This window comes from Crocuta crocuta, unplaced genomic scaffold (assembly GCF_008692635.1).
Source record: "Crocuta crocuta isolate KB4526 unplaced genomic scaffold, BGI_CrCroc_1.0 scaffold516, whole genome shotgun sequence".
In the NCBI taxonomy this organism is placed as follows: domain Eukaryota; kingdom Metazoa; phylum Chordata; class Mammalia; order Carnivora; family Hyaenidae; genus Crocuta; species Crocuta crocuta.
This window is the reverse complement of record NW_027529538.1, coordinates 541,446-568,668: the sequence shown is the minus strand read 5'-3', so window position 1 is coordinate 568,668 and position 27,223 is coordinate 541,446. Positions and strand designations below refer to the sequence as shown.

General features: G+C 41.5%; 1 protein-coding gene and 1 long non-coding RNA gene across 4 annotated transcripts; one reads left to right on the top strand and one right to left on the bottom strand.

Moving 5' to 3' along the window:
• On the bottom strand, positions 1-1,334 carry LOC144229317 (uncharacterized). The gene is made up of 2 exons (XR_013334455.1): positions 1,229-1,334; positions 1-580 (listed from the first exon to the last, which is right to left on the bottom strand). It is a non-coding gene; the product is annotated as an uncharacterized LOC144229317 (long non-coding RNA).
• On the top strand, positions 275-22,625 carry SLC19A3 (solute carrier family 19 member 3). Of its 3 annotated transcripts, none has more exons than XM_077761332.1 (6): positions 275-345; positions 12,659-12,810; positions 15,232-16,057; positions 18,611-18,803; positions 20,261-20,402; positions 21,423-22,625. In XM_077761332.1, the coding sequence occupies exons 2-6, from the start codon at positions 12,661-12,663 to the stop codon at positions 21,597-21,599; spliced, it is 1,488 nt and encodes a 495-aa protein (XP_077617458.1). In that variant the 5' UTR covers positions 275-345; positions 12,659-12,660; the 3' UTR covers positions 21,600-22,625. The 3 variants fall into 3 exon arrangements, with proteins under 3 accessions (XP_077617458.1, XP_077617459.1, XP_077617457.1); XM_077761333.1 differs by lacking the exon at positions 275-345 and adding an exon at positions 3,129-3,148; XM_077761331.1 differs by lacking the exon at positions 275-345 and adding an exon at positions 6,598-6,729.
• Positions 22,626-27,223: the final 4,598 nt, after the last annotated feature.

Sequence of the window (27,223 nt, the reverse complement as noted above, 5' to 3'; positions counted from 1 at the left end):
TTCAGTTCATCCTGCTTTATCACACGGATGTATCAGGATAATGCTTTTATTATTATAACAGTTGCTCTTTTCGGGTACAGAGGGTACTAGGTATGAGCTGGCCCTCAGACCTCAGTCCTCAGGTTTACTCCTCAACGTTTCCTCCTGTAATTAGCATATGCAAAACGTGGGGGCGGGGCCTCGCGGCTTCTTGTCCGGCAGGCTCCCGCCCGGCCCCCACCTTCAGCTCCAGCGCTGATCCAAAGGGACCGCATCCCGGCCGAGGGGGCCGGGCCGTCCTGGGGGAGGGTGGGTTCGTTCTCCTGGGATGTGAGAGATTTGGCGAGCAGAACCTCCCTCCGACCGGTAAGACTCCCTGCGGGAGGCGAATTCCTGGCCGAAACACCATCACCCCTAGGCTGCAGCACTCGCCTTCTCCCCAGTTTCCGCCGCGTGGGTGGGACGCGTCCCTGTGCGAGTTGGGACCCGCCTGGATTCCCAGGCGCGCGCGGGCTGCGCGGCGCGGCCCCTGCGCTCTCCCGCCAGCTCGGTGCTGAAGGCTCTCCCAAGTGGGTCTGGCGAGAATCCCACTTTCAGCCGCCTGCAAAGCAGATTAGGTCAAACCACGACTCTGGTGAAGGGCCAGCATCCTCCACGGTTACACCCTCGTGCACAGATTTTAATCGAAAAGAAACTCCAGCGCAGAATTCTAAATCCCAATCCAGGAATGGAGAAAAGGCCCCAGTGAGGAAAACAGATGGGACGTTGAAGGGCAGAGCCCTGGCACTGCGTAGACAGTACCTTAACTAGAATTCAAGGAAAACACAACGGTAGCTTACAATAATATTTCTGGAAAGGATACCTAATTCACGAAATAGCACGTAGAGCAATTATTTGGCAAGTCAGCGTTGCTGCTGTACATGTGCAAAAGGCTTGAGGTTGTGGAGTGAATGCTTGACGTTAGGAAAGGGTGAAGGAAATGTTTTCTAAAAAGACTTACCAAGACTGGGACACATTTGTATTTCCTAAGGCAAAAGGGGTGTTTTCATGAAGGTACAGCTTTTAAATAGACCCAAACATAACTAACTTCCAAATGTGTCTTAGTAGTAGCCGAAAAGGGCAAAAATACTGAGTTTGCTTTGTCATTATTGGTCAGAGATCATCAGTGGTTTCTCAAGGTTAGGTAATAGTAAATCTAATTCAAGGATAAATATTCAAATGAAATTAGGTGAAATTATTTACCGTGTACCTTTTCGGAAATCACTCTCTCTGAACTCTGAGTGCCAAGCTGTGGTCATTCTGGTTGAATTTGCTCTGCGGCTTGCCGGAGGCAGATGGGAAGGAAGCTTCATTGAGCAACTAATGTGTGCGGAGAACCAGATGGGGCAGTTCCTGAGAGGACCCTGTGAGGTGGGTGTGGTTATCCACATTTTAAGAGCAGACTTGAGGAGGTTATAAGTACATGTCACAAATAGGGCTGGGGTTGGGAGAGGAGGTCTTGAGCTTCGGACTCCAAAGTCATGCTCTTTCCACTGAACCACACCGGCCACCAAACCTGGAGAGAGAGAGAGGGAGGAAAAAAAAAAAAAAGAGCCTAAATCTGGGAAGGTCTGCAGTGAGATGTCAAAATATTCAATACTATATTCAGCAATTTACAACTATTAGCAAATCATTTGGATTTCAAGGAATGATTGGAATTATTTGGATAGGCTGGAGATAATGATGAATGGTAGTAAGAATTAAAAGATAATTTCTGAAAAAGGATAATTTTTGTTAAAGGTTTTATTAAGTCATTAATGAGGAAACTGGTAATGCTGTTACAACCAGATCAAAGGAGAGCCCAAAGAATGGGTATACTTGTAGCTCAGTAATATTGAGAGGTAAAACTGGTTTTCCATTGGGGTGGGATCCCAGGCCTGTCCCTTCATTGGATAGCATTCATTTGTATGTCTTTAGTCAAGAATTATTTCATATGGGTATTGGTTACTATAGTTTACATAGTTGTAAAATAGCTCAAACTCTGCATAGTTTCTCCTTGAAGCACGAATTTTTCCCTAGCTGGGTCCACACAGCTAGTCACCCACATGGCATTGAACTAGTAACCCACATGGCATTTCAGCAGCTAGATATGGTCGGCTGACACGCCATGTAAGCTGTTTGCCAACTTTATCCCTCCAACTGCACTTGAGACTAGATTGATCTAACCACAGACGCACAGAGAAGAGACAGCCTGGGAAGGGCTGATTAATTCATCAGCAAATATTTCACACATTTGCAAAAGAATGATGCCTCATGGGACAACACGGTATCTGAAGGCTGTGTTTTAAAAATCACTTGTATCTACTCTTGCCATGGTTTTGACCCAAAAGCAGAACTGTCTTGGTCTGCATTTTGAATATGTGGGTCTAATTCATGCCTTTTGGAGCTCTGTGGAGTGCTTCAGTTCAGCAAAGATCCCCTAGTGTTTATTTCTGTTATGTTTTTTGGGGGTTTGGGGGGGGTTGGGAGGGTTGCTGATAGATAATAGGACAGCTTCTTGGTTTTCTGAGAGCCTAAGTCACTTAATACAAAATTTTAGAGAAACTAAGTTAGACTATTTTTTTGTCTTTTTGTCTTTTTATTTTTTAATGTTTATTTATTCTTGAAAGAAAAAGACAGAGTATGAGTGGGGCAAAGGCAGAGAGGGAGATACAGAATCTGAAGCAAGCTCCAGGCTCTGAGCTGTCAGCACAGAGCCCGACGCGGGGCTCAAACTCAGGAACTGGGAGATCATGACCTGATTTGGACATTTAACTGACTGAGCCTCCCAGGTGCCCCAGACTATTTTAGTTCTAACCTTCAGGAGAGTGTTTTTGATGTATTTAGCTTCCTAATTGTCTGTGTTCCACAAAGATCTGGTTCTCAATTTCTTTTTTCTAATGAGATCCCAAAAGAGGATGTCTGCGGAAGGGGGTGGGTTCCAGTCCATCAAGAGGGGATGGGCTTTGGGGTATAAAGCCATTGCTCTTGACAGCTCAGTTCTGAAGACTCCAGACTTCAGGAGGGGTAGGTGGGCATTGTGACATGGACGCCCAGCAGGGGGCATCAGGAAGGAGCTGGAGTTAGATCTGAAGGCAGGAAACTGGATTCAGCTCTGGAAGGAAGTAAACTCGGGACACAAAAGGGACAGGTAACTCTGGTTCTCTCTGTTTTATTTTGAAGAATGTTCTATGTAGCCAAACTTATGAAGTTTGTTGGTCTGTCCTAGCTTTGATTTGTGGGCACTGTTTCAATTCCAAATTTTCTAGGACAGACCCAATTTGAAAGATTCTATTCTGTTTTCCGATTGTCCCAGGTAGAATTTGGAAAACCTTAGTGCTTACAGCAATAAGCAAATCCAGGGCTGTGGAGAGTCCCATGCAATGAAATGCTTTTAAAGATTGGGGGGGTAGGCAGGGGAAGTAGGAGGTATTTTTTTACTTGCGGTATAATTTGCATGTAACATAAAATATGGATTTTAAGTTTGAGTGGTTACAATTGTAAACACCCAGATATCTATATCTCGTCAAGATACAGGATATTCCATTATTCCAGAAAGTTCCCCTGTGTTCTATTGCAGTAAGTCCCTCCCCTGTCTTCCCCTAACCCCACCCCAGGCAACCACTGATCCAGTTTCTATCCTGTAAATTACTTTTTGCTGGTATTAGTACTTTATATACCTTACTTGAATTACAGTTTTGTGCCTGGATCCTTGGCAGAGCATAACTTTTTAAATATTCACCAAGGTTTTGCAATAGCTCATTCCTTTTTATTGTTGATTAAATTAACATTCATTGCTTAAATACACAACATTGTTCATTCGTTCACCTTTTAGTAGACATTTCGGTCGCTTCTGTTTTTTCACTATTGTGAGTATATGGATGTTCTTGTATGGATTACCAAATGGTTTTCCAAAGAGTTGTTGGTGGCATTTAAGTTTCCCACAAGCAATGTGTATGAATTCAGCTGCTCTAAATCTTTGCCAACATTTGGTTTGCTAGCCTTTTTGTGCTTAGGCATTCTAGTGGTCATAAAGTATTCTCTGTAGCTTTCTTTTCCACTTTCCTAATGGTATCTCTTGATAAGCAGATACGGTTATTTGATGAAGTCCAGTTTATCAATTCATTTTCTTTTAAGTTCAGTCCTTTTTGTCATTTCAATGATAGATTTTCCAAACCCTATGTCATAAAGGTCTGTTTTCTTCTAGACACTACTCTGTGGTTCCTAGAGTTGATTACATCAAATTAGTTTTTGTGTATGGAGTGAAGTAAAGATCAGTGAAGTGCATTTTAAATAAGATAAAGGCTAAAGTACACTAGCTCCCTAGAAATGGGTGAAGCCGTCCTCCGATCCTGATTTTGCAACAGAGCAACAGTAATTAAGCAATTCTCTGGAATCATTTCCCCATACCTTCCTCCAGAATCAACTTGCCTGGATTTCAGCATACTGTGGCTCCTTGCCTTATTTGGATGTTTCACTCCAAGCTATATTCTGTGCTACTTTCATAGTAAGTAGGTTGAAAGGCATAATTAGTTGTTCTGCCCTGCTGTTTGTGAAAGCATACATTTCAGTTTTCAGTAATCACACCTTGGCTTTGCTTCTGACTGATGAGGGGCTTGGCTCCGCAGTGTTGACAACCTGAAAGGTGGGTTTTTGGAAAGTGTAACAAATACCAGCCTGAACTCTGTTTTTCAAAGAGGCTTTGGAGCCTGGGGAGTGAAACCATTTGCAAATGTCATCTCTCTGGACCAGCTGCCCAAGTCTTCCAGCATTTAGAGGTTATAAGATTCATGGTTATTTTAAATGACCAGTCTGATTCTCTGTTATTTGAAAGTGGTCTTTTGACTGTAGTAACATTCTGGAGAATAATGTGAAAATGAGGCCAGCCCATTTTCAGACGCTAGCTGACCTGTCAGCTACCCTCTCTGAGATGACTAGAATGTTTAGTAGGGAGTACTGGGCAGGTGTTGGATGGAGACTAGGGATTCTGGATAGTTTTCTCTTAAATTATTGGCACCTCAGTTCATTCTGGCAGTATCTTTAAAACAAGCATGAAAGAGGATTTGATAAAATGATGCCTTTCCACTGACCAAGTCCCTGATACTCCAGGCTCTCTATTATAGGAAACCTTTGGAAAACCAGGTTTGGGAAAGATCTTTACTCTGACAAGGTAATATATTTCCCTGCCTCAGGGAGCTCACAGCTCTGAAAGCTTTGGCTGTGGAAGGAGAATTCCATCTTCATGATGTGGGTAGTGGAATCTGATCACCTGGAGTCCCCCTAGCTAGGAAGTGTACCCAGTCTACTCCTCAAGGAGCTGCCTACCAGCATATGCCAGTGTCTACAGTTCTTGCTTTTTAATAGTTGCCCATTATACACAAATGGAAATATACCCTCAGAAATATTTGTGGCCACAAAGTACAGCTATACTTAACAGGTGCACATGCATAGTCTACGATTTAGGAAACAGGACACTGACAGTGCTTGCAATTTGGATAAAGTCCATATTGGCATGAACCTAATACGGTCCCCCATGGCATAGATGAACAATATGTGAAAATTTTTGTTTGCTCAAATATGGAAAAGATCTTGTTTACACAATGAGTCAATAAGTTAACTAACTGAAGGAAATACAGCAAGGTGGATGGCTATAGACTTCAGCAAGCAGAAAATGTGAGTGCTAGGTTTACCTTGCAACTCAATCCAAACGAGATCCTGGCAACAACAAAAGCCAGTTTCCTTTTTGTCAAAATGATAACGACAAAGAACTCCTTTTACAACCAATATAAGAAAATTGGGAGTTTCAGGGACAATATTATAAGTCAAAGAACACTTGAGATTATTGGCAAAGCTATGCACATTCGTATGGAAAAGCTAGTTGGAAAGACTTAAAGACGTGGTTAAAAAACAGTAGAAGTGGGGAAAAGTCAATAATGTGGTAACGATTGCAATGGAAGAGGAGATAAAAACATGAACTCTGATATCAAGAGACTGGAAACAATGTAAGAAGAGGCATAAAAAGAAACTGTTCCGAGGCAGATAAAAACAAAAATAGGGAGAAGCCACCCCAACCTGATCATCGTTGAAACACAAGTAAACCTTAAATGTTTTTAAGAGATGGAGAAAAGTTGATGAGCACCTTACAATAAAGTTGGTTTACATACACTAACACAGGGATTGTTAGTCTGAAGAAGGCTACAGCATCCCACATACGCTGAAGAAAGGGAGGTGGCCTTAAAAACATGCGGTCTTCCAGAAACGGACCCCATGGAGAGCCTGAGAGAAGAGACTGAAGACTTGGCTAAAGGGTCCCCAGTGAATGTTAATAAAAAATAATCATCCGTTTCTTACCAACAAAAAGAGAAAGGAACATATCCTTTCCAAAATAATTTAGATGGGTCTCTTCCCAATGCAAGGTACCTGTAGTCTCCAGAGCTCAGACAAAGGTCACATGTGCTGGCTGATAACCCAAACAGTGCACGTGACCATTTACTACCGGGGCCCACATGATGCGATGCAAGTGCGGAGATGGCGCAACTTGGTTAAAAGTTAGTGCTGTCTAGTCCACTGGGCGGGACAGCAGGAGAGTGTACCCTGTAGGGGAGGGAGGGGCTCTGTAGCTGGGGAGTGAAGCAGAAGTGCTTGCTCAGGGCACACCTCTTCCACTGGCTGTTGCTAGTGAGAGCTCTCCTTCTGAAGTGCTTTCCTACACGGCACCCCCCGCCAACCAAGGTAAGTTCAGTGGTAGATTCAGCTACTGCTCCAAGTTTCCTCCAGAAAGAGCAGCTGATTTACTCAGCCTCTCCTGTTATTTCTGGCATTTTCACTCTAGATTTCAAGCCACGATAGTCCAACAAGCTGACTTTTGTTTGGAAGATGTCTTTGTATTGTATTTTCTTTTCATCAACAGCCAAAATAATGTTCTTGTGCCTTTTAAAAAAAATGGTAATGGAGCATATGAGGAATGTGCGAGAATTACTACTGCAGGAACAACCTTTCAAAGGATTATCTTAAGCACAGAAAGAGGAAGGGTCAACATCTTGCTTTCAGAAGCATCAAGTCAGAAAATCAATCCAATTCATGACCTTGGTTTGGAGTCAATGAAGTGAAGGAAAGTGTGGAGTATTCTCTAGGGGGAGGATATTATTACAGCATCAAAGTTCATGATCAATGGAAAAGTAGCAAAAGAATAGGCTTTTGCATGATGGCGCTTTGCTGTGAAGGCTGAGGCCTCTGAGACAGAACAGGTGTTCTGTGATGATGTTTACAGGGTGCTTTTGAGGTACATGTGTGAATATTTAGTCCTATATTTTCCTCTGCAACTTCTTTTACGTTTTTTTTTATGTTTGTTTATTCTTGAGAGAGAGAGTGTGTGTGTGTGTGTGTGTGTGTGAGTGGGGCAGGGGCAGAGAGAGAGGGAGACGGTATCTGAAGTGGGCTCTGCACTAACAGCAGAGAGCTTGACTGCAGGGTTCAAACTCATGAACCATGAGATCCTGACCTGAGCCGAAGTCAGACGCTTAACCTGCTGAGCCACCAAGGCGTCCCCTCCTCTGCAACTTTTAATCCCATGACTGTGTCCCACAGAGATGTAATATACAATGTGATCATTTTTGTATATTTATATATTGATAACCCAAACAAAATCCAAAAAAATGGGTTCACTCTGCGGTTCATTTTGATTTTTAATATATTTTTCTGCAGCATAAAAAAAAACAACATTATGTTTACAACTCACTGAATGTTTTTGATACCCGCAATCTGAAAAACGCTGTTGTAAAACAAACAAGGAATTGGAATCCTGAGGGGGCGACCAGGCCTCTCAACACAAGGGCTAAGATTACTGAACTTGAAATTGGAAAAAACGAGTACAAATTCAGGCTCTAATGTTCATTGAAGGTGAAAACCTGCACAAATATTACTGCCTCTGGCCCTCAATTTCCTCATCTATACAATGAGGACAATACCGTCTCCTCTACCTACCTCACAAAATTGTCAAGGAAAAAATAATTTTCCAAATATAAAAATCATAGACTGTCTAACCTGATTATCATTGTCATCGTCCTAATGCCAGAAAAGAACAGCATCTCTTCAATAAAATAAAAACCAAAGGTGATAATCAATACTTCAGACTTTATGAGACCATTAGCCAGAGGTTTGTCCAGTAGAAGAGAATGATTTTGGCTGTACCTAGATTGTTGAGATGGAAACCCAGGGACCACGTCGACCATGCCTCTGGGGATGGTTGGTGAGGAAATGAGAGGAAAACGTCCAGGAGGTGAGAATGGTGCCCCAGAAGTAGGAGGTACCGACCCGTCCAAGGAGAGGGGAGATGTAAACTTGGCACCAACAGACCCAACCCTGAACTCAATCTTAATCTTTCTTAGCTGAATGGCCATGAGCCATGAGGAGGCTCCATTCCCATGTCTGAGAAATTGGGAACACTTTAAAGACATAGAAAAAATATGTAATTACAGTTGATCCTTGAACAGCATGGGGATTCGGGATGCCAACCCCCTGCACAGTTGAAAATGCAGGTAATCAGCTTTTGACATAATTAACTGCTAATAGCCTACTGTTGACTGGAAGCCTCACTGATAACAAAACAGTTGATTAACACCTATTTTGTATGTTATATGTATTATACACCGTTTTCTTACAATCAAGTAAGCTAGAGAAGAAAATCACAAGGAAGAGAAAATAGATTTACAGTACTGTACTGTATTTATCAAAAAAAATCCACCTGTAAGTGGACCCATGCAGTTCAAACCTATTGTTCAAGAGTCAGCTGTATAACACATAATATTAAATATAACAAATTAGGGGCACCTGGGGGGCTCAGTCCGTTAAGTGTCAGACTTTGACTCCAGNTAAATATATATAATGTATATAATTAGGATTGTTCTAGGGATTAGAGATAATAATTAAAGGTCTAATACAATAACGGATATGATGCTTGATATAAAGCAGGAGGGAAGCAAACAGTAGCTGATAGGTTGTTGTCATCTTACCTGTGCGAGTTGCAGGCTCTCACTTATGTAAGAAAAAATAAATCAGTGCCTTCAGAAGGTGGGTGAAAGGTCATACTGGGCTGGAGAATTTCAGATACCTATATGTGTGCCGTGATGACGGAAGGAGCCAGAACCGTGCTATTTATCCAGTGCTAGATACAGACACTCCAGGGTTTCTACTGGAATTTGGGCTGAATCGGACAAAATGGGTCACAAACAGGGAGTGATGTATGCACATGAAAGGGTGGATGGGTTGAGGCAGACAGCATGAGAGGCGTATCCATAACATCACAGTCACCTGACGATGTTTCTACCTTTCCTGGACTCTTCAGGCCCTAGGGAGCCAGAAAAGAATTTTAGGGTCTCAAGTCTGCTCTCGTGTAGTTTTGCAAAACTCCCTGGTTGATTTCCATCCACTTCCCCATCCACCCTGTTAGGATCCAAGGCTGTGGCATGGAGCCAGTTTCCCCAGGGGTCTGGGTAAGGGGCAAGTGTTCTTGGGCCTCCTGTGTCAGAATCACTCTGTGTATACATACAGATTTCCGGACCCCCACACCTAATGACCCACACACTAGTGATAGAGTCCAGGAGTCCATATTTTTACCAAGCTCTCAGGCGATCTGATATGTTGGTCAAGTTTACACAGTCTTTGTTAACTGACCAGCATAGGAAAGGATTGAAGCTAGTGCTAGACAAAGAAACTTCGGGGTGGGGGAAGGTGAAAGAACAGCCAGACATCCGTCTCTTAGAAGTCTCCCAGTGGGCAGTGATGATGGCTGTAGCCCTGAGGGCCATAGAATAGACACTAGGCAAGATGTGGCCTTGTTAAGGGTCTGGGAGCTCCTGTTGCCATTAAACCGGAAACTTGAGCCCCTCTGCCCAGGCCTTCTTGGTTAATGGATTCCTGCTAATGTTTGGTTAGATGCCTTCTCCTATTTCCTCTGGCAGAAAACCTAGCTTTGGAACATGAGTTTGTTTCTGTGGGGCAGAGGTTGAAAAGGAGTGAGGAAAGGAAGCCTAGTATCCTAGGATGCAGGTATAAGCTCCCCAGATATTCCTCTGTTATTTCCAGCTAAGGTCAGACACCTTCCCTCCTTGTCTCCTCATTAAGCCAGAATCACCGTGGATCCTCCAACCTGAAAAGAGCACAGGAAAGAGAAGAGCCTGTGTTTGAGCAGCAACTCTATGCCTGACACAGCACCATATCCTTTCCAGATGTCAAGGCACTTGATGCTCATGGAGAACCCACACACGTAGTTAGCATCATTAACCCATTTTAGATATGCACAACGAAACTGCAAGGTATTTGTCGAATTAGGGACCTCCCTCACCTTTACCTGATGCAGCTAGCAGTATACTCTAGAAAAGTGGACATATCTTTCCTAGTTCTCAGTGGTGAGATTTGACCATCAGCTCCTTCTTTCTGCAAGACATACCATATGTTGGACACTCTTCTAGGCACTAGGCTTAGAGCAGTGAACGTACCAAACAAAACACCCTGCCTTCCTGCTTACACTGTAGTGGGACATAGACTGTCTTTTCCTGTGTGACCTTCCTCACCAAATCCAGTTGGGTAGCGTAATAGAACAGTTAAGAAATGAAGGGACAGATCATCTAGAGGACTCTTAACAGCCCAGGGAGCCATGAGAGTTGTGCTAGTTCTCTGAGATGCATGGAGAAGATGAAGATGATGACTTGAAGTTAGTGGACAATCCATGGTCAGCATAGATGGAGAGAATGTTCTAGATGTAGAGTCTGCAGATGTTACCCCATTAAGACTACCCTTTGAAAGACAGGCAGGCCTCAAGAATTGCCGACCCCTGATAGACTTTTAGACTTTTCTATGAGAACATTACTTACAAAAAAAGAAGGCCCCATCAGTTCGCTGATGTTTCTAGCAACCACTCAGGAAGAGATAAATCCCAAGCATTGAGGGCTGAGGGCAGTCAAACCCAGTATGCTCTTGGCAAAATTTTCACCTTATCAGCATTGCTTGCAATTATAATCCCATCCAAATTTTGATTTCCATTTTCTCTGCACAGCTGCATCGAGGGTTTTGTTGACATAAATGGACAGTGTTACCCTCATTTAACTCAAGGTGAGAACTATGTAGTGGTCTGGAGTCACCTTATGAAAAGATGGGGTGGGTGGCAGACTGATGGTGTGAGTCAGGAGGCCCTCCCCACCTCCCTAACCCCTAGCAAAGCTCCTCTTCCTGGATCCCTGGAATTCCACTCAGTGACTTGCTCTTCTGGAGTGAGCATTACTGTCCCTCTTTTGAGTCCATGTTCAAACTACAATTGACCTGGGAAGGTCTGCCTATGTAGTAAGTCATAATCTTCAAGATGAATGTGTTCATGAAAACACTTTCCCCCCTCACTGCAAGGGGATGTTGTCATTGTAGGTTACTACCAGCAGCCCAGTTGAAAAACGCCATCAGAGTGAGACAGAGTGCACCAGGGGAAAGGACCCAGATGGAAGTCATGGAGATCTGGATTCAAATCTTGACCATGTGGTTTGAAGCCAGTTGTAGGACACCTTGGACCTACCATCGGCTCAACCTCGGAATTGGGGGAAACAGTGTATATTTTACAGTTATTATTAGGACTTAATTAGATAATATGCAGAAAAGCATTATACTCGCAGCAAGTTAGTTTCCTTCCTATAAATTATCTCAGAGAACTTAACCCCATCCAAGGCCACCAAAAATGTATATACTTTGTAAGTAGAGCTTGATCCAAATTAGGAAGGAATGAGGAGGAATTTTCCTATTGTGGATACTCCATTGGACTTTTTGTCTGAAGTTTAAACTTCAAGCAATCTTATTTGTGGGTTAGGAAAAAAGTATAAACCATTAATGAGCTGCCTGCCCCACTGAGGGGTGTGAAGCTGCAGACTGAGACAAGAAACGGACACTGTCATAATGAAAAGTGGAATAACAGTCAACAAAGTGATGCCTTTCATTTCCAACATAGAGTTAGCATCAATCAGGGAAAGGGGGGAAACATGGGAAAATGGCCAGTCGGGTCTGTACCTGGTTTAATTTTTTTTAACTGAGGAATTATAAATTCTCAGGTTGGAGACACTTGTAACAAAAGCATCTTGGATGTCCATTATGTGTCAAGCACAGTATTAATTAAAGGATAGTCTACTGGAGAGATAAATGCGTAAATAAACACATGAGATTCAGTGTGTTCAAGATTTCATGGTCACAGTGCAAAATATGGTGGGCAGATTCATAGTAGCTTGATCGACTAAATGGATTGGACCTCCTAAAGTTACTTCACCTACCACATGGACACCAGTAATTCTCCAATCAATGTTTTACTTACTCTCAAACATCAATTAACCCATTGTTTACCATTTACTAGTAACTACTCGTTATCATGTTTGTGATTGGAGAACACTAGAGAAGTGTTACCCTGTGCCAGCAATAATGAGCAACAAGCTGGTTGACAAAGGAGGGTTTAACTAGCACACCTAAGGAATATTTGAGAACACTTATTCATCACTCACCCCTTCCATTTCAACTACAGACAGATGAAACATAATCCTTTCACAAAATGTTTAGCAGTCAGTTTTTCTTTATGTCCAAGATACCAAACATAATGAAACATCAGCTAATGTTGGCTTTGTTTCCATTTGATCAGCAATGGGTTGTTTCAAAACGTCACCGAGTCATTCCTGGATTTACCCCACTGTGATCCTGTGCTTATTTGGATTTTTCTCCATGATGAGACCTTCAGAACCCTTCCTAATCCCGTATTTATCTGGACCAGATAAAAACCTGACCAGCTCAGAGGTAAATTAATACATACACATATCTGAAGGTGGTTTAATTTTACAGCATCTGAATGAGACTTTGGGGTTAGGGTTTCTCTCAACTTGAGACACTAATACACTGACCTCAGTGATCCTACATTCATGGTATTTGAATTTTAGTACAACTGTTCAAACTACTTTTTCCTCCTCACACTTGCAAAATGGAAAACCAAAACACACTATACGTGTAATAACTATTTTAACTTTTGTGGAGTCCTACCATTAATTTCAATGCATGCTAACTTCCAGGTCTCAATTGATTTTGTTAGACTAATCCTAAAGTAAAATCTCTGCCAGGCACAGGATCTAGTCCTAATAACCTCTTATGTTCCGGAAGGTATGAGCAGGATCTGATAAAGAATTGTGTCATTTCTGTGGGACACTTCCTCAGTCCTGAAACCTATTTACCAATAGGTGAGACATTAACAGCTTTATCTCTCGGTTTTAGTTTCTCCTGAAGGCCAAATTCTCTTACTTAATAGTTTCGCCTCCCTTTTTATAACAAGTGCAATAAGAAAATGCACTCGCCTGGGGCGCCTGGGTGGCTCAGTCCGTTAAGCATCCGACTTCAGCTCAGATCATGATCTCAGGGTTTGTGAGTTCGAGCCCTGCGTTGGGCTCTGTGCTGACAACTAGCTCAGAACCTGGAGCCTGCTTCATATTCTGTGTCTTCTCTCTCTGCCCCTCCCCTGCTCGCACTCTGTCTCTGTCTCTCTCAAAAAGAAAAAGAAAAAGAAAAAAGAAAATACACTCGCCCAACAGGAGCGCCACCAAGGGCTAGTTTTATAACCTCCAGCCACAGCCATGAGAAACACTGCAGGGTGTGCGGCTCCACCTAGAAGGCTAATTGATGCTAGTTAATTTGGTGGTGAGGTGCTAAGAACAGAAAAACAAGCTTGTTGTGGGGTGATATAAAATCACTTAAGGGCAACTCTGCTTCCCTTTCTTTCCAGACGGAAGCATGTCCTTACTGATACAAAACAAAGGGCAAAGACAGGTCCAAAATCAGCCAGTGAACCCACTGGGGGCTCTTCTGTGATCACTATGGACCAGTTAATGCACTCATGCTCAGAGGTGCCACTCAGTCCCACTAGCCTGTCAAATCACTAAACTTTTCTTCTTCATTGACCTTGGGACCCAAAGAGGTTGCTGTAGACAGCAGAGAGGTGCAGGACAAAGGCTCGTGTGACTGAGCCGCTGCCACACCCATCCCGCCCCAAGGTCAACTCCTTAGGTCGGTCCTTCCTTTCTTTGAACCATCACTGAGTTCCCCTGCATTTCTGACTACAGCCATGTGATGCCCACATCAAATTGAGGCCAGAACTGAGCAAGCAGAGATTAACCAGTAGAATTGGGAGGGAAGAAAAGGGTTTGGGAGCCCAGCAAATTTGGCCAGGAAGAAAATTCTGTGCGCTACATGTTCCCACTTTGTAATTCTGCAAGGTAATTGACTCTTTGCTGTCTTCACATGTGCTCATAGACTGTGGATATTTATGACATGGTGATGGATCAAATGAACAATTCTGGGGCACCTGGGCGGCTCAGGAAGTTAAGCATCTGACTTTGCCTCAGGTCATGATCTTGCAGTTCTTGGGTTCGAGCCCCCTGTCAGGCTCTGTGCTGACAAACTAGGAGCCTGCAGCCTACTTTGGATTCTGTGTCTCCCACTCTCTCTGCCCCTCTCCCACTCATGCTCTGTCTCTGTCTCTCTCAAAAATAAATAAACATTTAAAAAAAATTTTAGGGGCACCTGGGTGGCTTAGTTGGTTAAGCGTCTGACTTTCGCTTAGGTCATGATCTCGCGGTTCGTGGGTTCGAGCCCCGCGTCAGGCTCTGTGCTGACTGCCAGCTCAGAGCCTGGAGCCTGTTTCTGAGTCTGTATCTCCCTCTCTCTCTGACCCTCCCCTGCTCATGCTGTCTCTCTCTCTCCTAGAAATAAATAAAAATATTAAAAAAAAAATTTTTAAAGTTGTTTGATTCTTCTAACATTACAGCCACTTTGTCTAGTGTTAAAATCTTTGAACAAGAAGGGAACGGTGTATTTTAAGAGCCTGAAAACCCCAGAAGGGTCTGTTGAACAATTGTTGACTAATTTAACTCAAATGTACATACTATTTAAATTTTAAAAGAGTTCAGATTGCACATTAAGCAAATATATTCTGTTGGGATTCGCATACATTTATAAATTGGTTTTATTTTAGAGAAGGAGGAGGAGCTGTCTTTTCCTTGAAAAGCAGTTTTCCATTGTGCTCTTCCCTAATATGGAGACTATCCTATCCAACTGGAGGCAGAATTTGATACTGGGCGAGCCGCCTGTACCATAGCAATGTACTGCCTGAAAAGGTATCTCTTTCACCTCCTGGTGCTTTATGGTCACACGATCCGTCTTTCAACCTCACAGATCACAAACGAGATCCTTCCCATCTGGACCTACTCTTACCTGGCCCTCCTGCTCCCAGTGTTCATCCTCACCGATTACGTCCGCTACAAGCCAGTCATCATCCTACAAGGGATCAGCTTCATCATCACCTGGCTGCTGCTCCTGTTTGGCCAGGGAGTGAAGGCCATGCAGGTTGTAGAGTTCTTCTATGGGATGGTCACCGCCACCGAGGTGGCCTACTATGCCTACATTTACAGCGTGGTCAGCCCAGAGCACTACCAGAAAGTGAGCGGCTACTGCCGGAGTGTCACGCTGGTGGCCTACACGCTGGCCTCGGTGCTGGCCCAGCTCCTGGTGTCCCTGGCCAGCCTGTCTTACTTTTACCTCAACGTCATATCCTTGGTCTCCGTCTCTGTGGCCTTTCTTTTCTCACTTTTCCTACCGATGCCTGAGAAGAGCATGTTTTTTCATGTAAAACCCAGCAAAGAAGCACAGAAGCCACCAAACAACACTGCAGTGTTAGATGAAACTTACAAGGTTAACACACCAGGCGGTAGAAAGAAACCCACTTCAGAAATACCCACCATTTCAGGGACCCTGGATGATCGGTGGTCGAACAATCCACTGCCAGGAAATGTAGCTTTGAGTGTTTTTGTGCAGTGGTTGCAAGATTTGAAGGGTTGCTACTCCTCAAGGCATCTTTTTTACTGGTCCCTGTGGTGGGCTTTTTCCACGGCAGGTTTTAACCAAATTTTGAACTATGTTCAAATCCTGTGGGATTACAAGGCACCATCCCAAAATTCTTTCATCTATAATGGGGCAGTAGAAGCTATTGCAACCTTTGGAGGTAAGGAAACATTGATTTATCTTTCTTTGATGGGCTACTCTATTAAGTTTGTCTCCAGTTGCTAAACTCAACTCCATGGCCATTCTGCTCAGAAGGCATAATAATCTTCTTATCTCTCTGTCTCTCTTTCTCTCTCTGTCTCTCTCTCTCTCTTTTGGAATGGAAGGTACAAGAGATAAAAAGAAAAAAAAGACCATGACACTCTTATTTAGAATTACAACAAATAACTCAAGAGCTCAGGATTATGCACCAAATGATTAAATTCTAGCCAAATTCCTAAGATTCCATTTCATCCTCAGGAAGGGTGTTAATAATGCCCCTTGTTCTTCCAGGATTGTTTTTAATATCAAAAGGAAAATACTCACCTTGTGTATAAGTAAGTAGTTTTTATTATTTTAGAAAATGGATGACTGTTAAGTCCAGATTACCAGTGAAAGAGTTTTGTTAATAAAGGATTTGATTCACCATTAAATTCTTCCTAATCCTCCTATATGTGCAAACATGGTATCTGTCCTTCTCTGCCTGACTTATTTCGCTCAGCATAACACCCGCAAGGTCCATCCATGTTGCTACAGATGGCCAGATTTCATTCTTTCTCATTGCCATGTAGTATTCCATCGTATAGATAAACCACATCTTCTTGATCTATTCGTCCATTGATGGACACTTAGGCTCTTTCCATGTTTTGGCTATTGTTGAGACTGCTGAAGAGGACCATGGGGGAGAAGAAGGGGAAAAATAGTGGAGAGGGAGGGAGGCAAACCATGAGAGACTCTTGAATGCTGAGAACAAACTGAGGGCTGATGGGAGTGGGGGAGAGGGGAAGGGGGGTGATGCGCATGGAGGAGGGCACTTTGGGGATGAACACTGGGTGTTACATGGTAACCAACTTGACAATAAACTATTAAAATTTTTTAAAACATAAAAAATAAAAAAAAAAGAAATAAAGGATTTGATTCAGCTCGTGCTTACCTTTAGCCATTTTAGGTTCAACACCAAAAATCTCCAAAAGTAGCTTTCCTAAGAGATCTAAATGAGAAGTGGGATATATGTGAGTCAGGATTCTAATGTCAGAAGGAAATCTGCCTTTGAAGTTTACAATAAATATTTATATCCTGGTAAATGGAAACTTAAATTCAACTGAGACTTTAAAGATATTTTCTAGGAAGTCGGAGATTTCCACACCCTCATTTATAAAAAAAAAAAAAAAATGTCAGTAATCTCATGTAGTGACCCTTCTCTTATTCTCTCTTTTGGGAGGCTTCATCTTAACTCCTTCAAATCAGGACTGCACTGGAATTGGTTTCTTGAAATGATTGCTCCTATATTCCAAGATCTAGGGGGAAAAAATAATTTTATTTCCTTTGTAGCACTGGTTCTTTCCTGGATCACACGTGGAAAGTGAATTAATCAAACATTAGTAATTTGAAATATAAATACCTTTCATTTTGTTAAAGAGAACTATAAATACTAACCCTAATTACTGTTAATTATTATTCAATCTCTTTTTTTAAGGCTTATTTATTTATTTTGAGGAAGAGAGCATGCTCAAGTCCGAGCAGGGGCCAGGGCAGAGAGAGGGAGAGAGAGAATCCCAAGCTGACTCCATGTTCAGCACTGACCCCGAATCACAGAACCCCAACACAAGGCTCAATCCCACGAACCGTGAAATCATGACCTCAGCCAAAATTAAGAGTTGGATGCTTAACTGACCAAGCCACCCAGGTGCCCCAATTATTCAATCTCCTAAACTGTGTAAGTCAATATAGAGTTCACCCAAATGAGGCCAGATCTCAAAGACATTGAGATAGAGACTAAAAGATAAAGATTACTAATAAAGACAAAAATGTTCTACTCAGGGCACCTGAGTGGCTCAGTTGGTTGAGCGTCTGACTTTGGCTCAGGTCATGATCTCACAGTTTGTGGGTTCGAGCCCCGTGTTGGGCTCTGTGCTAACGGCTCAGAGCCTGGAGCCTGCTTTGGATTCTGTGTCTCTGTCCCTTTCTGCTCCTCCCCTACTTGCACTCTGTATCTCTCTCTCTCTCTCTCTCAAAAATAAATAAACATTAAACATTATTTTGAAATGTTCTACTCAATGCAACACATCTGTTACCCACTGAAAAAATTTACAATAAAAAAAACGACAAAGAAAGGCAAGTGTGGACAAACCAGGTGTACTACCAAAGCAGCTGTCTCATTCTTCTCTCTTTGCCCCTCACATGTTGTAGCACGTGACTGAGTTTATGTATCATTTCTCCCCAGTCTGCTGTGGTAAAGAACCTTTCTGGCCCCTCTCTCTGCATGGTACAGTACATGGCATATAGCAGATACTAATTAAAACTGATTGGAAGAATATGAGGTAAAGGGAGAAGTCATAAGAAAGCATGGTTGAGAAAAAGATAAATCCACATGTAGGTGGCTCATGCTATTTTGGTGAAAGCCATATATTCATCTTGTACATTTACCTATGACCTAGTTTTTTAAAGAGAGCGTGTTGATATATCTGGTGTGTAAAGTCAATGTGTTAGATCTCCCTTAATGTTTCTTTTTCAGGGGCTGTGGCTGCCTTTGGCGTGGGCTTTGTGAAGGTCAACTGGGATCTCCTGGGAGAGTTGGCTCTAGCGATCTTCTCCATCATTAGTGCAGGCTCTCTGTTTCTCATGCATTACACAACCAACATCTGGGCATGCTATGCTGGTTATTTGATATTCAAGTCCAGCTATATGCTTCTTATAACCATAGCAGTGTAAGTATTACCAGCCACGTCTCTCCACTCTATACCCACACCATATTCTCTCTTCTGTTGCATTTCTACAGTCCCTTGCAGAATTTCAGAAGGATTTTAATCAAATGAACTATTAAATGTTGATTACATAATTTGGACACAAGTAGGCCATGTTTACATTTAACTATTTCCCCTCTGAATGTTGCTAAGATTAGTCATCAAAGAAAAAAAAAGTTCTGTGGGTTCATCAACCAAAAGCAGTGATATACCCTCAGGTTGCAATTTTTATTTCAAGCCATTTGCCATCATGGGGTGTGGTACAATCTGGTTTTGAATGATTGCATGTAGATTTCATCACTAATTTCATTTGGTTGCATGATTGTAAGCATATACCTTTGTGTGAAGCAAAATATACTCAGCAAGTTATAAAAAGTTGTATTTTGAAAAAAAGTAAATGCAAAAAATTATAAGAAACTGTATATCCCAGAAATCTTTTTTTTTTTTTAACAGTGAAAAACATTTTGTTCCATATAGAAGTGCAGAGAAACTGGACTATAGGAAATGTGCTTTGGTATTAACCGAAGAGATAAGAAACATTTGAATTTCAAATCACAGGAAAGAAGTAGAGCCAAACACTGTATTAACTTGTAGTTTTTAATGTGTGAAAAATATTTGATAAGCAATTGATGAAACATAGAAATATAAGCACCCTGGGAAAAGATCATGGAACAAAAGAAAGAGAATAAGTTTGTTGGCAGGTTTACTTTTTTCATGGAAATATGTCAGTTCAATGAATCAAGCTCATGTCACTTAAGTTTCTTTTTTTAAAGTGAGGACATTGTTAAGGTAGGATTACATTACTTCTTTTCATGTTAAGAATATTCAGAACCTTTCACCTTTGTTCCAAAGAACAGCACTTAATAACGTACATTTGCCACTCATTCATGAGTTGTAAGGTGTCAAAATCTATATAATTATCAAAAATACATTAATTACAGATTCAATCAACTGCATAGCCAGGCGTGATCTGATCTTCCAACGAATAAATAATTCACCAACAAAAATGTGAAGCTATTAATGCAATTGACAGTAAAAAGAATAACTCTCTAAATGATTCCATAGATTGGATGTTGCTTACATTTTCACAAAAATTCACTGCGAAAAGGTATCTAAAATCAGATAGTATCAAATATTCTCAGGTTATGAGAACTTAGAACATTTAGGCTTAATTTCTGGAGGCATTAAATTGGAGAGGAGGAATTTTGTCATATTTCCTTCAACTGTATTTTAAGTCGCCTTTCAACTGTATGTTTTCATTTACTTTCTTTGTTCTACCTGTTTGTCTAAACTGGAGGAGATTTAGACAAAAAGTACTGGTAACAAGACCCATGTTTATCTTCAGTTTCTGTCTTTTAAAGGCAAGAATCCCATGTGTATTTTGTTTCAAAAAAAAAAAGTAATTCAACGTTTCATGATAGATTTCAGATTGCAGTTAATCTGAGTGTGGAACGCTATGCCCTGGTGTTTGGAATGAACACCTTCATGGCCCTGGTGATCCAGACCATTATGACAGTGATCGTGGTAGATCAGAAAGGACTCAACCTGCCAATCAGCATTCAGGTAAAAATACAATATTGCTGTTCTTCCTAGCATTCAGGTTGTCGGGGGGAATGTAGAATCCTTAGGTAATCTCAAAGGGTTTTTTTTCAACATCACTGCTGCCAATACTTAATTTCTTGAATTACTTAGCTAAATCTTTCAGTAAGCAATGTCTTAATTATCCTACTGTAACACACAAAGTAGGTTTTCAGCAGTGATCACAATCAGTTAGCACTTGCCTGTGGCCCCTAACGTCTCATAATGTGATGCTCTGGCTTTTGTGTCTCCCACATGTCTGCTCTTTCCAAGGCTTAGGGGATTCAACTAAGAATGTTACATGGCCGCAGAGCTCAGTTCCTTTTCCTGACTCCGGGGAAGTACTTGAAATCAGCCCGACTTCACATTTTACATATGGATCTGGAAAAGGAGGGGATAAGGCATGTAGGAATTAACCCATTACCTAAAATTCACTCTTGGAGACATTATATATAGCATTGCATTGTCCTGCAAAGGTACACACGTATCTGTAGGAGTTAGTGATATTTTTCACTATTGGCAATGTTAGCTGGAGTTTGAACCCAAGCAATCTTGGCTCTAGAACCCACATTCTTAGTTACTGCATTTCTTTTTTTTTTTTTAAATGTTTATTTATTTTTGAAAGAGAGAGATAGAGAATGAGTGGGGGAGGGGCAGAGAAGGAGGGAGACACAGAATCCGAAGCAGGCTCCAGGCTCTGAGCAGTTAGCACAGAGCCCGACACGGGGCTCGAACCCACGAACTGTGAGATCATGACCTGAGCTGAAGTCGGACATTTAACAGACTGAACCACGCAGGTCCCCGCAGTTACTGCATTTCTTATACTTTTGTGCTTTATTCTTCTAAGATAGAAGAAAGTATTGTGCAAGTCTAAACGACCCCTATTAAGATCATGGGTCTTAGTTATCCCATAATCCAAGCAAACTGACAGCATCACTCTGTGTTATCAATAACCTACCATCATATTTTGTGTGTATGTAATTAATTCTATTTGTTTTTCTCTAGTTTTTAGTTTATGGGAGTTATTTTGCAGTCATTGCTGGCATTTTTCTAATGAGAAGCATATACATCATCTGCTCAACCAAGTGCCGAGAGCAGGCCCGGAGCTCTGCTACAAGTCAGAATCCCTCTGAGCCCCACGCAGATGGACCCAGGAGTGTTAACATGGAAACAAGACTCTAACCGTATAGCAACCACTGCATCCACTGAATAAGGACCCTCTTGGTCACAAAGTCACTGACTGACATAAAGTAACACACTTCCTAAATCTGGATTTCAATGAACCTTTTCAAAACCACAACAAAATACCAGTTTTAGACCAAATGTCTATGTGCCCAACAAGTCCCATCATCTCAATCAAACAACCCGTGCTGGGGACCCCAGTGGGTAGCAAGAACTGGGCAATTCTGGCTTCGAGTACTCTCTAAGACATGCAAATGGCATGGAAACAAGCCATGAGACACTTCCGCCATTCTGGAGTTGATGTTCCCGACTCCTAAGCAGAAATACTAACTGGATTCACCCTTTGTTTGGCTTAGGTATTTGTTCTATCTTACTGAAACTGGCAAGAGATAGGACATTTTTGTCACACAGCCATTTTCTTTCTTCTTCTATTAAGTATATGTCTATATAACAAGCAGTTCTCTAAGAGAATTTCAAGGCTTGGTCCCATTTCTAAGGAACCCTTTTCAATCTTGATAACATGACATTATTCATACACTCAAATGTGATAATATCACCATATAATTTTGTCATGATTACTTTTTACCTTATGTTCTGCTGAACTTTGTTGTTGAAACTCTACCTCAGGAATAGCTCCAGACATTCCTGGATGTCCACAGAATGACATTCAAGTCAATTCTTGGTGGCCATCAAGGAGGCAATGAGCATTCTCCTTACCGTGACCCCAGATAGGTGTTTTATTGCTGTATCCATGTGATCTCTGTAAAACAGAGAAACTTTAGTGGAAATTTCCAGGAGTTTTTGAGTATTTTTAAGTAAGAAAACACTGATAGCATGGGGAGAAATGCCTGACTTTTAAATGGCAGAGCTGTGCCAAATAAAATAATATGAGCAAAAACACTAAAGACTCCTTCTAATTTTTGGATGAATTGTGCTGAGAATCGTCTGTGCTTCTCTGTCCTTCAAAACCTCAGTAGAGGACACATTGAACACTCTGCCGTGGAAATAAAGAATGCCAATTCAAGATTTGTGTTTCAAATATACTTCTCTCCAAATTCTAAAATCCAATCACTGGGCTGAAAGTAAAACTCAGCCCCAAAGCCAACACTTACTTAGGGGGGGAAAGTAATGATATTGCTACTTCTATCAAAACCAATCAAGGATGACCACTAATATGCTTCCTATTTAATTTATTGGACTAGTGGTATAAGCCAACACAGTTAGACAAGCAAAAAAATAAGAAGTGAAAAACCGTAATAGAGGAGGCAAAGCTATCATTATTCCAGAGACTACAAGTATACACGCAGGAGACTCAACTAAAAACTAAGATCACAGTATAGAAAGTAAGTATAAAGCAATTTACAGCATTCATGGTACAACAGTCATTTGGAAGATACATGGGAGTTAAAGACCCGAGTTATGGTAGGACAAAAATAATACAAAAATAAGTACACTGAATCTATTTAATAATTTAATAAATGTGCAAGACATATATGAATATGCCTGGCGAGCACTTTTGAAGATTACAAAATAACACTTAAACATATGGAAAAGCCTATCTTGTCCTTGGTTAGGAAGAAAAATTATAGAAAGACATCATGCTTTCTAGATAAGTTTATAAGTTAAATCCTATCCCAGAGGAAAAAATACGTTTTTTTCAGGACTCATAAGGATGATGCTACATTTTATTTGGAAAGCTAACAAAGAAGAACCAAGAAAATGCTTTGTCAAGGGAAAGTGAGATTAAATTATTGGCAGAGAATAACATGCTACACTAAACTCTTAACTACAATAACATAGCAACGTGAAGAGACAGTCCACTGGAATAGAGTAGAAAGTTCAGAATTAGTCCCTAGTTTACATGGGATTTTAGACTATGATAAAGATACCATCTTATGCAAAAGGAAGAAAAAAATGAAATATTTAATAAGATTGACACAATTTTTTAATGAAAAACTAAATTAGATGCAAAAGTGATAAAATAACTTTATCAACATGCAATATATATATATATTAGTACACAGATATAAAAAATGAAACCACAAAAATAATAGGAAAAACATGTAAACATTTTTAAAACCTCAAACCTTCTAAAGTAGCATAAAACCTCAAAGTCATTTTAAAAAAATGAATTGACACTACAAAACTAAACTTACACATGGAAGAAAAATCATTGCAAACAAACCCAAAAGACAAATGATAATCTGGAGTAAATATTGCAACTCATCAAAGCTGCTTTCCTTTAATTTCTAAAGAAGCAATATCAATTGATAAGAAAAAGATCAGTCACCTGATAGAAAAATGGGCAAAGCACATGAACAGGGAATTCAGAGAAAGCAAAATATGGCTCAGATACACAGAGGATGTTTCAATTAACCCCTAAGGAAAATGTATATTAAATGACAATGAGATACCATTTGTCACCTGGCAGACTAGAAAATAATCCAAAAGTATAACAATATACTTGGTTCTCTGGGAAGGCGTCCACAGGCAGTCACAGAGACGGCTGGTGGGCATATAAATCAGCTTCATTGCTGTGGAGGAAAATTCCACATTCTCACAATTACAAATATATGTACCTTTACACCTATATATTTCTCTGGTAGAAATACACAACTGATGTACTGCACACCTGGGAAATGACTCACACAACTGGTTTTCATTACAATACTGTTTCTGAGAACGAAGGATTGGAACCTATTTAAATGTTGTTACATGGAGACAGTAACAATGTATTATGGTCCATCAGTATATTCACTTGTAATAATAGCTGGATAAAAATGAGGAAGATCATTACGTAGTGTTAAAGGCCTAGAAAATAAATGGTTAGGTGGAGAGAAGTCAAGTGCCAAAATAATGAATGCAGTAGCTCATCATTTGTGTAAAAGTAAGGTGAAAGATACTTGTATTGGCTTATATACACATACAATTTTTCTGGAGGGACAAACAAAACTAATAACAATTACCTGATATAAGGTAATGAGAAATGTGGGGGAGAGGTCATCTTCCCATAGAGTTTGATGCTTGCATCATGTAAATGACCCATAACCAAATGGAGATGCTAATTTTTTTCAAAAGTGTTTAGCCTCTTGAGAAATAACATGGAAAAATAAGGAGCTAAAGATTTTTGTTTTTTACATGTAACCATTCTGATGTTTTTTCCATATTTTTGTAATATGCATGAATATCCTAAATGTAGATTTATAATTAAAAGGAACATACACAGAAGACAAAAGAGTCTTTTGAAATGAAATATTTTTATTTGGTATCTCATTAAAGAGAATGATTTATATATATATATTTATATATATTTATATTTCATATAAATGTATGAAAATATATGTTTGCTCTGTAAGGTGCAGGGTTTCTTGATTGGTAAGAGCACCTTATGGAGACATATCTTAAAGGCTTTATTTCGTACATAGAATGACTTCTGGAAACAGTAACAAAAAGAAAATTCATGGGGCGCCTGGGTGTCTCAGTTGGCTAAGTGGCCCGAATCTTGATTTTGGCTCAGATCATGATCTCACAGTTCATGGGATCAAACCCCGCATTGGGATCTGTGCTGACAGCACATAGTCTGCTTGGGATTCTGTCTCCCTCTTTCTCTGGCCTCCTCACACTCACATGCAAGCACACGTGCTTTCTCTCAAAATAAATAAAAATAAAAACTAAAAAAACTATAAATAACAGAAGTAAGGGGATAGAAATGACAAGAGAGGGGCGCCTGGATGGTTCAGTCGGTTGAGTGTCTGACTTAGGCTCAGGTCATGATCTCACAGTTTGTGGGTTCGAGCCCCACATCAGGCTCTGTGCTGACAGCTCAGAGCCTGGAGACTACTTCGAATTCTGTGTCTCCCCTCTCTCTGCCCCTCCCCCACGCATACTCTGTCTCTCTGTCTCTCAAAAATGAATAAATCTTGAGATGAATTAAACAAAAACAAAAAAAAGAGAGAAAGAAATGGCAAGAGAATGATTTCTGAGAAGAAAGGAAAAGGTTATGGTTCTGTCTTGCTTGCACTTGCCCTTTGCCTTGATGTAGGTGGAATATTTAGATCTGGTTTGGGGAAATTGTAGCTGAAGGGCACATGATGCACATTTGACAAATGAGCAGGGTCTCCGGGCCTTTCAGGAAGAGGCGTACACAGCAGTGGGGGCTGAAACGTCTGCAGGAAGAACCTACCAATCTCAAGAGATGGAAAAACAACAGGTGGTCCAGAGGGGAGGCCCAAGGCCTGGTGGTGGCCTGCCCAGCAGCCCTGAGCTCGTGTGCACACATTCATACGGCTCGGCCACAGAGAGAGAAACCTCCCGCATGCCCCCGTTGCCACAGCAGAACAAAGGCAGAATCACTTAGGGTTGTTTTCTGCATCTTATTTGATTTTTTTAACCCCCTTCACCTGTTTCTCCCACCCTCACTCCTGGTAACCACCTACCTCTTCCTTGTATCTATGATCTTGTCCTTTTTTTGTTGTTAATGTTTTTATTTATTTCTGAGAGAGAGAGAGAGAGAGCAGGGGAAAAGCAGAGAGAGGGAGACACAGAATCTGAAGCAGGCTCCAGGCTCAGAGCTGTCAGCAGAGCCCATCGCGGGGCTCAAAACCATGAACCATGAGATCATGACCTGAGTCAGACACTCAACGGACCTAGCCACCCAGGCACCCCCTGTTGTCCTTTTTTGATTCCACATAGAAAAGAGATTATACAGTAGTTATTTTTCTCTGGCTTATCTCACTTACACACAACCCCCCCCCCCCCACAATTTCTTTATCCATTCATCCATCTGTGGCTGTTTTCTGTGTTTTATTAGGACATTTGGGCAGTAGCTACATGGTGACTGGAAATAATAGTGAAAGTAATAGAAAAGGGTAATAGTAATAAAAATAGTTTGCACACAGGTGCAGAGCAGTAGAGACCACAGGAAAACACCGCAGAGAGAACACTCAGGATCTCGATCCCTTTGGCTGAGCTCAGGGAGTGACTGATCTTCAGGTGTTGGCTGGGTTTACATCCTTGTAACGCCCATCACCTTTGGGATTTTTTCAAATAAATGGTTTGGGATCATTGAGTTGAAAGAGAAGGGCACAGAGTTCAAAAACCAGAAGTATTGTTCCAAAGAGGAAGTCCTGGGGCACCTGGGTAGCTTAGTCAGTTGAGGGTCCAACTCTGTTTTCAGCTCAGGTCATGATCCCAGGGTCATGGGACGGAGCCACACTGAGCGAGTGGCCTGCCTGAGATTCTCTCTCTCTCTCTCTCTCTCTCTTTCTCTCTCTCTCCCCTTCTGCCCCTCTCCCACTCATGTACCCTCTCTCTCACTCAAATAAGAAAAAAAAAGAGTAAGTCCAGTGCACCCAGGTGACAGCAAGTGGGGAGGTCTGGGAGCAGAGACGGGAGACGGATGGAGGAAAATCTCATTAACTGGACAGACCAGATGTCCCAGAGCCTCTCATCCAGCCACCTAGCAGCAGCGTCGCGTCTTGCCCTTCCCAGAGCCCTTCCTGCAGCGGAAGCCACCACAGCCGCCACAACTTCTACAGCCACAGCACCCCATGGTGTCAGTAGAGAGGACTCAGGAGAGGGGACGAGGGAGACTCAGGGGGCAAAGGAGGCCTGATACCGCCTTC